This window comes from Ambystoma mexicanum, chromosome 3q (genome assembly GCF_040938575.1).
Source record: "Ambystoma mexicanum isolate Mex_15411 chromosome 3q, UKY_AmexF1_1, whole genome shotgun sequence".
Classification (NCBI taxonomy): Eukaryota; Metazoa; Chordata; class Amphibia; order Caudata; family Ambystomatidae; genus Ambystoma; species Ambystoma mexicanum.
In genome coordinates this window covers 49,968,050-49,980,272 of record NC_090926.1, presented here as the reverse complement: position 1 = coordinate 49,980,272, position 12,223 = coordinate 49,968,050, and the positions used below count along the sequence as shown (strand labels likewise).

At 50.3% G+C, this 12,223-nt stretch overlaps 1 protein-coding gene across 4 annotated transcripts in view; it reads right to left on the bottom strand.

Moving 5' to 3' along the window:
- TRIOBP (TRIO and F-actin binding protein) overlaps positions 1-7,984 on the bottom strand; it is a 996,124-nt gene extending 988,140 nt beyond the window's left edge. Inside the window, exons 1-3 of one of the 4 annotated variants that reach the window (XM_069653056.1) lie at positions 7,518-7,984; positions 3,944-4,022; positions 3,405-3,545 (exon numbers count right to left, since the gene is read on the bottom strand). In XM_069653056.1, the coding sequence (XP_069509157.1) occupies positions 3,405-3,545; positions 3,944-3,949 (147 nt within the window). In that variant the 5' untranslated portion in view covers positions 3,950-4,022; positions 7,518-7,984. Of the gene's footprint in view, positions 1-3,404; positions 3,579-3,943; positions 4,286-7,517 lie in introns of those variants that run through there. The other 3 variants (XM_069653053.1, XM_069653054.1, XM_069653055.1) reach the window with 3 other exon arrangements.
- Between the last annotated feature and the right edge of the window lie 4,239 nt (positions 7,985-12,223).

The following is a 12,223-nucleotide window of genomic DNA, read 5'->3' as shown; positions in this document are numbered from 1 at the left end:
CTCTGGTATTTCCTGTGAACCCTGTCCCTTAAATGGAATGATGAAACCCTCTAATAACCGTCTCTTATTAATCTGGCTGTCTCTTCTTCAGCCATTTTTACATCCTTTCCAACTTGATAGGTGATCTTCCCATTGTGCCCTTACCCTCATGGTCTCTTGCCCTCACTCTGCCTTGAGTTTGACGTGGCTGTCTTGGCGCATTTGGCACTGCTGTGGGCCCCGCTGCATTTACCACACTGATGCCTGAATTTACGATGTATTCCCCAGCTGCATGACCCTTTTTTCTCGTACTTCCAGCAAATTGCGGGCGGGCCTTGTGCTGCCCATGACCCCCCACAACCCTGTGCAGTGGGTGGCATGCTACGCTGTCAGCTCTGCTGGTTCCCGAAACTACTTTCTCCAAAAGGGATGGTCTCTTGCCCGCTAGTACCCGTTATCGGTACCCCTATAATTACTCCTGTTATCGCTACCCCTATAATTATTCTGCCAATATGATTTCTTTTGATAACTTCCTGAATGCTGCTCCCATTTCTCCTTTAATATGTTGAAGATGTAGATGTTGTAATCTTCGTCATCCCACACTAGATCGGGGTAACAATACATGTGCATGCGGAATTCATGATCATATTCCGTAAGGGAAATGCTGACATCCAATTTTCAAAAGTCTTCTCTACTGCCCCTTTTCTGCTGGCCCCCTTATCCTCCTCTTTCTTCTTGTCTCTCCGGACATCATCACCCCTCTTTGGGCATTCTAATAGCGTGAAGATGTCTATGAATTCTTTGCACCATATTTTAGTCTTCACCTTTTCGTCTATGTGCCATGCCATTGGGCCTCATTACGACTTTGGAGGTAGCCATGGCGCTATTAGCGCGATGGCTGTCTCCAAAATCGTGTCCGGGTCCGCTCTGGTGGAGTGGGGATTTACCGGGACATTCAGCCCTAGGCTGACCCGGTAAGTCCCCATTCCAAATGCCATTCCCCATTCCCATTTGAGCCCCAATAGGGCTCAATGGGAATGGGGAAGTCGCTAATAACGGTACCGCAATTTGCGGTAACGTTATTAGCACCCTGGTCCCTTAGCGGGACCCGTAAAGGACGTGTGGTCAGACCACACGTTCTTTGAGGCTCCCGCTAAGGGACCTCAGAATTGGGCGGTAAGGGATTACCGGCACGGGTTTCCTTACCGGTGCCCGGTATCCCTTACCGCCCAACTTGTAATGACCCCCACTGTCTTTTTTGTTCTCCTATGCACGTCCTTCCCTATTGATGTCCTACCAAGTTTTGTCATAACGAGCCTCCAGTCTTGGTCATCTGGGGCGCCTAGCCGGGTACCACGCCAGGGCCAGTCATTAAGGTTTTAACAGCCTCCCCATTTTGGCCCGGGCTGCCACTTGCCCTTCCCTTTCTCCTAGTGTCTTTCCAACTACTGTGCTCCCTTCCTGGGTGCCCTTTCCCTTACTCTCTCCTTGTTTCTCTGGGTTCTCCTGTCCTTACTCCCTGGCCTGTAGTGCCCTCTGCACCCCCTTTATTCTTTCCTTTGCTTATTTCACTCTTCTTTTTAAGCCATGCCTGCAGGTTCTCCATCTCTTCACCCCACTAATGTCACTGCATGTGTCTGAGTCAGATGAGCCCTGTATGATTCCCCCCTCCTTTTTCTGTCGCCCCCTTCTTTTTGCTTGTGCTGCCCTTTTTGGGTGTCTTGCCTCAAAAAGCCATGCATGAGCATAACATTTTCATTGTATGTTTCTCAGCTGCCGTTTTTATAGTACCTGTGTTTTTCTCTTTCTTGCTTTTCTTCTTTGGGTCCCTGTCTGCTGCTTTTGCTGCTGCTGTGCTGGGTGCTTCTCCTTTCCTCTTCTGCCCATCTATTAGTAGGGGTGAAATTCTCCTGCTCCGGTCCACTCCCCACAGTGTATCAGTACTCACCACAGTGTATCAGTCGCCCCCATTGCACCCCACAATCTTATTCTGCTTCTCTTGCCCAAGCGCGCAGCTTGCTGTTCTTCTGCTATTTTAGCTGTTGTGCTGGTTTTGCAACTGGTGCACCTACTTCGCATGCCGGATTTTCTTTCTCGATGTATCCAAAGCCTTCTACGGAGTCTGGCACACAGGGCTTCTCCATAAAATAATCAACCTGAAGTTTCCAAACTTCTTGGTTAACCTACTCTGCAGCTACCTGACCGAATGCAAATTCCATGTATCTGTCCGAGAGTAACGCTCAACAGCGCGTTGCATTTGTGCAGGAGTCCCACAAGGATCTATTGTGGGTCCCTTCCTCTTCAACTTGTTTACTAACGATATCCCAAAACAACTTAAAAAGACAGAACTTGCTCTTTATGCTGACGATGTAGTAGTGATTTCACAGTCCTTCGGTGAATAGGAAGTTGCAAAAAATGTACAGATGTCCCTTGACAAGCTATATGACTAGTATCTAAACTGGCAGATTGCTCTCAACTCAAGTAAAACTACAGCAACTCTATTTACCAGGAAATAAGTGAAGGAATACCCAGCAATCCACCTTAATGGAGAGGCAATCCCTTGGGAAAGCAGCAGCTCCTAACCTTGGAGAATGGATGCAAAACGAAACTGGAAAAACCATATTGAAAAACCCCACAAAATGCAACTGGCAAACTAGTGACACTATATGCCCCCGGGCTGTGTGAGCACTTTAAAAATACAAATAAATAAATATAATTGCTTTTGAAGAGTAGATCTATGCAGACACAGAGCAAGATAAAAGTCATCCAGGCTATATAATCAGGCCCACCTTGACCTATACCTCTCAGGTCTGGAGTGGCTGTCATGAGCGATACCGCAGCATTCTCCAAAGAGTCCTAAACAAGACACTACGAATTGCAGCGGGTGCTCCCCCCTGGACAAGGACAGCAGATCTCCATCGTGACCTGGGTATGGAAATGCTAGAGACAAACACCTCTGAAAAGTGAACACAAAATTCTATGAAGATTGGAATCAGGCAAGAAAACTGTGATCAGGAATCTTGCTGGCATCACCACAACCCATTTGACCACTACGCTCGGCCAATTGCAGCATTGAACTTGTGAACTGCTGTGTCCCCACTGTGTAACTCAGACCAAGATGTATTCCTAAACAGGACTCAAAACTTCAACCACTACATTGGAGTAATAAGACAAAAGAAAACCTTGGCATCCAAAAAACATACTGCCAGAATGAGAGAAAGAAGAAGTCAGCACTGAACACCGAGAGGGCATCCAAGGGGCAGAGGGAGGGGCAGCTGAAGCTGAGCTGCCAGAGGGGCCGGACGTTCTCCAGAGTCTCGGGTCACGCAGGCACTACGGATCCCGCACGGGTTCATTCTCTCACACAACAAAAGGCCCGGCAGAGTGCCGGTGAAATATTCATGGCCTGCGTGGGAAGAGATTACCTGCTCCAGCCCGGGGCCCGGCTGGTGGTACTTCAGGCCGCGGAAGCAGTGCTGGCAGCGACCCTCGGCGAAGAGGTTGGCCTCGAACTTTTCACACGGAGCAGGCGGGTCCTCGGCTGGGTGCAGCTGGGTCCACGGCGTCTGCGGAGCAGGAGAAAGGAACAGCGATCAGAATATAATATGATTTATTTTCAGATGGAGGCACGGGTTGCGCAGAGAGGTTTTTAATCCCGAATGTTCTTAGAGCAGGAATTACCAACTGAGTGCGGGAGGGGCAGCGGCAGCGAGATTCTTTTCATGAACATGTAGTTGTGACTGGAATTGCTTCCAGGGGCAGGCTCGGTCCATGAAGAGAGGTCTCTGTACAGGGTGGCTGAGAGGGGGGCTGTGGAGCACAGCACGCTGGCTGGGGCGTCTGAAGAGGGACGTCCTGAACACGAATCCAATGCACATCGGATTGGGGCAGACAACGTTATGACTAAGGCGGATACAAGAGGGGGTCCGTCCTGGAGGGGACCTGAACCCAGTTCCCCACTCACCTCCATGGCTCTCCCGCTCTGTCCTGCTCTCCCGGATCGTCTTCACGCATGGCAGCCTCACCCTCTCCGGTTTTACGCACTGTCCATGAAATCAAAATAAATACTGTATTAGGCGACACCCTGGCCGTACAGTACGCCAGCCATAGCGCCTCTCCCGCAGCGGGAGCCCCGCTGCATGTCCGCTTTTCTGTAAGCGTCTCCCGTTTAAAAGAAATGTCACCAATGCATATCAGGTGTTCTCGATTATTCTCAAACCACACACATCCAGAAATCACCCCCCAAAAAAGTTAGGGTTAACACCAACAGATTCTTGAGTGTGTGGGAAGTGGAAACAAAATGCCGTGAGAGGGCAGCTATAGGGAAGCGAAGTATGAGACTACCCGTGCCGAGATCTTGGTTTCATCGAGCCCCCCCACCCCCCGCCCGGTCTAGAAGGAGTTCATTGAAACCAAGCCTCGGAACATGACGTTGCCACAGCAAATGAGAGAGAGAACAGACGAGGGAGACAGACGACAGTGACGGAATCCGCCGACAATGAGAGAAGGCAGTGTCATGGTGTAACTTCCAGCTGTGGGAGCACGTGCGTGCTGTGGGGACAGACGAAGAAGACAGAACACCCAGAGAGACTCCCCTGCTGCGCTATCAGTGTCTTCAGATCATCATATGATGCACAGCCCCTTCAAACGGACACACCGGTCGATCCAACTTCTCGTAAAAGCGAGTAGCTGTCAACACATCTCACACACGAGGCCTCAATCAGAACAGAAGTGTCAATATTTTGGACTCCTGCCATATGATTGTCAGTGTACCAATGGATTGTGTCATCGGGCACATTTCACCAGTTTCAGGGAGAACTGGGACATATTCATCCATTTCATTTAGCTTTTAGTTTCATCTGCCACGTGCAGCCTTTCAAATGCGTATTGTTCCCATATTGCACGCTTTCCGTGCAACCATATTTGGGATCAGAGGCTGCTCTTCCACCACTTCCAGAAACCACGCTACCCACAACCACGCCCCAAAACATACGCTGCCCACCACCACATGCAGAAATATATGCTGCCCGCATACACATCCAGGAACACATGCTGCCCACAACCACGCCTAGAAGCATACGCTGGCCACCACCACATCCAGACAAATGTGGTGCCCACGACCATATCCAAGAACACATACTACTCACAACCTCACCCAGAACCATACGCTGCCAACAGCCATAAACCCAGAACATATGCTACCCACAGACACATCCAGGAACACATGCTACCCACAACCGCATCCAGGAACACATGCAGCCCACAACCACTCCTAGAAGCATACGCTGACTACCACCACATCCAGACATATGTGGTGCCCACGACCATATCCAAGAACACATACTACCCACAACCACACCCAGAAACATACGCTGCCAACAACCACATCCTGGAACATATGCTACCCACAGACACACCCAGGAACACATGCACCCAGGAACACATGCTACTCACAACCACATCCAGGAACACCTGCAGCCCACAACCACGCCTAGAAACATACGCAGGCCACCACCACATCCAAAAATATATGTTGCCCATGACCATATCCAAGAACACATACTACCCACAACCACACCCAGAAACATATGCTGCCAACAACCACATACCGGAACATATCCTACCCATAGACACATCCAGGAACAGATGCTACCCACGACCACATCCAGGAACACCTGCAGCCCACAACCACGCCTATAAACATACACAGGCCACCACCACATCCAAAAATATATGTTGCCCATGACCATATCCAAGAATACATACTACCACAACCACACCCAAAAACATACGCTGCCAACAACCACATACCGGAACATATCCTACCCATAGACACATCCAGGAACAGATGCTACCCACAATCACATTCAGGAACAGATGCTGCCCACGACCACACCCGGTAACACAAGTGGTCCACAATCACATCAATAAACATGTGGGACCACAACCGCATCCAGGAATACATGCTGCCCACAACCTCACCCAGAAACATACGCTGCCAACAGCCATATACCCGGAATATATGCTACCCACAGACACATCCAGGAACACATGCTACCCACAACCGCATCTAGGAACACATGCAGCCCACAACCCCGCCTAGAAACATAAGCTGGCTACCACCACATCCAGACACATATGCTGCCCACGACCATATCCAAGAACACATACTACCCACAAACACACCCACAAACATACGCTGCCAACAACCACATCCCGGAACATATGCTACCCGCAGACACATCTAGGAACACATTCTACTCAGAACCACGTCAGGGAACACTACTACCCACAAGGCCACAACCACACCCAGAAATATACGCTGCCAACAACCACATACCGGAACATATGCTACCCTTAGACACATCCAGGAACAGATGCTAACCACGACCACACCCAGTAACACAAGTGGTCCATAATCACATCAAGAAACACGTGCGACCACAACCGCATTCAGGAATATATGCTGCCCACAACCACGCCCAGAAACATACGCTGGCCACCACCACATCCAAATACATATGCTGCCCATGACCATGTCCAAGAACACATACTACCCACAACCAGAAACATACGCTGCCAACAACCACATACCAGAACATATGCTACCCATAGACACGTCCAGGAACACATGCTATCCACAACCACATTCAGGAACACATACTACCCACAACCACATTCAGGAACAGATGCTGCCCCCGACCACAACTATTAACACAAGTAGTCCACAATCACATCAAGAAACATGTGGGACACACAACCGCATCCAGGAATACATGCTGCCCACAACCACGCCCAGAAGCATACGCTGGCCTGGAACACATGCTACCCACACTACATCCAGGAACGTGGGCTTCCACGGACGCATCCTATATAGCGCTGCTCTTCCACTGCACCTCCTCGTGCATGCTGTGGCTACAGCCAATCCCGGAAGTGCGCACCGGCAGTGATGTATCCACGCGCAGCGTGCTGCCTTAAGACTGTACAGAGGCTCTATTCTACATCACATGCGAGGACACACACGCTGCTTCACAGTCGCATCCATGATTCGAATAGTTCAGCTCTTAAAACATGTCTCACTCTGACTTTGTCAAGAAAGGCATGCTGCTCCACCACAACCACTCCTGTGCGCCCACATCCAACGAGCACCTGCTACCCGATATGTGCCCCACCCCAAACCACACGTGCAAATACGCGATTCCCGGGCGTGCACCCGGTATAACCTTTTGCATTCGTAAACAAAACCAGGGAAATGCATTGCTGCGCTGCCGAAGCAGGGCCACCCACTGCCCCTCAGAACCAGGCCAATGAAGATATAATAATGCAGGATTTCATCCGTAAACAAGCTGCGACCACACGAAGGAAACATGCACTGTTCCACCACTGCGCCCCGATGCGTGCCACACTGCGACCACATGCGGGAACAGGGTCTCTCTCGGCAACCCCCCCTGAAACAACCGCCGTCCCTGGGAGCTCCATGGCAACACCCGGGACACCCCGCCGCTGTCCTCCGATCATCGTTAGGAGGAAGTGCTGACCTCAGCAACATCCAGGGACAACATCATCCATTGAAGGGTCGTGCTGCGCCCGTGACCACCACATCAAGATGCATATCCTTCCCTGGACCCCTGATATCACAAGATAACGTGTTAAGCCCAGACAACGGCTGGAGGCCGCATGCTGGGCCGTGGTCAGGCAGAGCAGGGACGCCTGGAGGACCAGGGGGAGAGATACCTGCGGCGGGGCGGTGCGCGAGTGCGCTGAACTCCCAGCAGTATCTGGCATACCTCCCTGTGGCTGCAGATGGCCCCTCCTTGCCCGAGAGCCCTTATTGGCTGGCCCCACGGAGCCCGGGTGAGTGCCCCCTCCCTGCCGCTCTCAGACACCCAGGTACCACCACTTCTGCACACTCCCGACACCCGGTTACCATCACTTCTGCACACTGCGCGTGTTGTCTGCTCTTTTCTCTCAAGCTACGATTTTTTTTTACGTATAGAAAAGTAACTAAGCGAAATAGATTAAGCCCCAAATGGAGTAAACCGAGCCTGGCCGACAGGACTCATAACCAGTGGAGCCAAGAGGCAGTGCCCGTTCCCCACGTCACGCTTACCCAATGATGACACACGTTGTGCACGTGCTTGGCAATAAAAGGCCCTCATTTTTATTGCACATCACATAATTGTAAACAACATAATTACACGTAATACATAATGTACACTTTTGGTCACGAGGTCCAGGATTGTGCCTCTGGGCTGTGCCACCTTCCTCTTCCCACGACGTGGGAAACGTTCGTTGCCCTGTATTCCCCTTTCTTCTCCCTTCTTCTTTTCTTGGGTGGGTGGGTTTTGGGAAAATAAAAGTTTATAGCCGAGGTTATGCGAAAATGAAACACAGTAGAAAGCTATTTGCAGGTCAAAAAATATACAAATGCCATCAGGGTAGAGGTGGTGGGATGGCTTGAAAGCACAGAGTTAAATTTGGGAGTTGGAGGGGGTCCAGGGACAGAGTTTGCAACACAAAGCTTTCTGTAGCCTCGGCTATAGCCGACATCTGAAAGCAAACTGCGTCACAAAAGCAGCGTGTGCTCTGGGGTGAAAGGGAGAGGACAGGGGAGGTGAGGAGGTCATCTGGGGAGCGGGGGAGCTGGTACAGATGAGGGGGCACGTGGTAATGGCCTGGGAGATAGGGAACCATTTTATTTTCCGGTTGTTTTGCCGATATTCCTGGCTATATCCAAGATTACAAAGGACTACAGATAACTGCGGGTATGTGTGGTTCGGCACACGCAGTGACACTTTTAAAATTATTATTTTTTAAAGATATTTTTATAACTATAGTAACAAAAAATCAAGGCCATGGCCAGTGACTCAATTGCCATCCCAAGAGGTCTCCCATTCATGTAGTAACCAGGACATACTACGCTTAGCTTTGAAGTGAAGAAGGGGCCAGCCTCCTCAGGCCATATTGCCTGTTAAATAAGCCAAACATACAAGCCCACTTAGTGGAATGGGCCTTTTCTTGCTTTGAATCTAAGCAGGGTCATCCCTGCTTTGAAGCTAAGCAGGGTCATTCCTGGTTCCTGCATGGATGGACCACCGAATGGGCATCTGAATAATTTACTTTTTTAAAACTGTACTACTGTCGGTCCTTGAAGGTTTTGCACTCAGAGACAATTGTTTGCCTTTTGCTGAATTGCATTCTGGTATTTGTAGTCTCCCAGGCAATAATAAAAATAAATAAAAAAACAGGTATTTTTACAGCAACAGTGGGTTTCCCCATACCTGCAGTAACTGGTACAAACCCTGCTTAGCTTCAACATGAGAAAGGGGTCATCTCACTAAGGCCATGTTGCCTAATATATGCCCCCCCTTAAAAGAACAATTAGAGAAACATGGCCTAAGGGGGCTGGATCCTTCCTCACTTTGAAACTAAGCAGGGTTGGTCCCGGTTACTGCATGGATGGCAGACAGTCCACAATCCTGAATTCTGTGTGTTTTCTTAGTTTTAAATATCTCATAACACACAGCATCAACATTTTTATAAAACTGAAAAAATGAAATAAAAAATCACATTTTTGCTGAACACTGCTATCAGAGAACCCTGGCCTTAAGGAGTTGGAGAGGCAGCACTTAAACATCATGCTACAATGATGTTATTGTTTGGATTTTCACACGATTCATACCTAACCTTTTATCATTGAACATCTAAAATTATAGGCCAAGTACGAAATGTATGCCCCATCACACACCAAGCCATTCTGGCCTAGTGGTTAAATGCTGGGCCTTGAACTTTGGCAGACCAGAGTTCAAGGCTGTATGTTTTTTTAAAAATGTAATTAAAAGAAAAGCAATGCAAGTGGGAGGTGGCGAGGTGTATTGTGATCTTATTTAGCATGAGGACATTTAGACGTGGCTGAAATCTCATCCATGTCCAAACATCCCTCGGTCCAAAACAACAGCGCTGAAATGGCTTATGCGACGAAATGGGTGTTGCTGCGGTGCAATGTCTGTGTTAATCGGCCCACGCCAAAATGGTTGCGCCGAAAAGGGGTGTACTGCTTGGAGAACGCTGCTTAACCAAAGTGTGTGCTTCATGGCAAATAATTTAATCTCACTGCGCATTGCCTAAAACATTGTGAGTTCTTAAAGTTTTAAATATCTCATAACACACGGCATCCACTTTATTTTTTTTCAAACCATGCTACTGTCATTCCTTGAAAGTTTTCCACTGAGACAATTTGTATGCCTTTTGCTGAATTGCATTTTGCATTCTGGTATTTGTAGTCTCACAGTCAAGATGGGGGGAATAATGCCAACATTTTACACTTTTGCCTAACATAGTTCTATAAGGATTTATATATTGGAGTGACACTATGATATGTGTACTTTTGAAGTTAGCTTTATAAAGCAGAGTACTGTTGAAAGACAGACATGGGGGTGAGGAGGGGAAATGATGAGAGAGCAAGTAAATCATGAGTATTTGCCCACGATGGGCTGCTGCCATTGTTTTTCCCCGTGTGTTCTCCCCAGCCCCCCTCCCTCCCCTTCCGTGTTTCTCCTTGGTCCCCTCCCTCCCTCCCGCCTCCAATCCTCCCAGCTCCCCCCTGATTGGCTGCCGGCCCGTGTGTTTTCTAGGCTAGGCTGCCTGCAGTCCACCGCGCTCGCCACTTCCATCAGGCAGAGCCGGTGACTGCAGGCCCCCAGATAAGGTATTGAGCCCTCCGTGGGCCGTGTGTTTGTTTTTCTGCCCATTCTTGGGCTGCTGCCATTGTTTTTCCCCGTGTGTTCTCCCCAGCCCCCCTCCCTCCCCTTCCGTGTTTCTCCTTGGTCCCCTCCCTCCCTCCCGCCTCCAATCCTCCCAGCTCCCCCCTGATTGGCTGCCGGCCCGTGTGTTGTCTAGGCTAGGCTGCTTGCAGTCCACCGCGCTCGCCACTTCCATCAGGCAGAGCCGGTGACTGCAGGCCCCCAGATAAGGTATTGAGCCCTCTGTGGGCCGTGTGTTTGTTTTTCTGCCCATTCTTGGGCTGCTGCCATTGTTTTTCCCCGTGTGTTCTCCCCAGCCCCCCTCCCTCCCCTTCCGTGTTTCTCCTTGGTCCCCTCCCTCCCTCCCGCCTCCAATCCTCCCAGCTCCCCCCTGATTGGCTGCCGGCCCGTGTGTTGTCTAGGCTAGGCTGCCTGCAGTCCACCGCGCTCGCCACTTCCATCAGGCAGAGCCGGTGACTGCAGGCCCCCAGATAAGGTATTGAGCCCTCCGTGGGCCGTGTGTTTGTTTTTCTGCCCATTCTTGGGCTGCTGCCATTGTTTTTCCCCGTGTGTTCTCCCCAGCCCCCCTCCCTCCCCTTCCGTGTTTCTCCTTGGTCCCCTCCCTCCCTCCCGCCTCCAATCCTCCCAGCTCCCCCCTGATTGGCTGCTGGCCCGTGTCTCCTCCTCCTCTTATTGGTGCTACCAGGGCAGCCCCTGCCCGGCAGCCCCAGCGGCTAAGGGCCCCCTTAGGCAAAGGGCGGCTCCCTCCTTTGCGGCTCCCGGTGTGTCTGCAGGTTTCCGCAGGGGACGCCAGGGCCATTCCACCGCTTCATCTTGTGAGCTCCACCTGCTCCCCCGGCCCACCCCTACCTGTTCACTTCCTCGCAGTGTGGCTACACTTCTTTGTGTTCTGAATTTGTGGTAAACTAGGGTTTTTCTCCCTCTGCAGGATTTTCAAACTTAGGTGGCCTCTCCACTGTGTACCTGATACCCCCCCTTACTGTGTCCACCGTGTTCCGAATTTGTGGTAAACTAGGGTTTTTCTCCCTCTGCAGGATTTTCAAACTTAGGTGGCCTCTCCACTGTGTACCTGATACCCCTTACTGTGTCCACCGTGTTCCGAATTTGTGGTAAACTAGGGTTTTTCTCCCTCTGCAGGATTTTCAAACTTAGGTGGCCTCTCCACTGTGTACCTGATACCCCTTACTGTGTTCACCGTGTTCCGAATTTGTGGTAAACTAGGGTTTTCTCCCTCTGCAGGGTTTTCAAACTTAGGTGGCCTCTCCACTGTGTACCTGATACCCCTTACTGTGTTCACCGTGTTCCGAATTTGTGGTAAACTAGGGTTTTCTCCCTCTGCAGGATTTTCAAACTTAGGTGGCCTCTCCACTGTGTACCTGATACCCCTTACTGTGTTCTGAATTTGTGGTAAACGAACGCCTGCCGCTCTCTTCCTATCCACTTGCGCTTGTCCTGTCTTCCCCCACCCACTCCCTCCTATT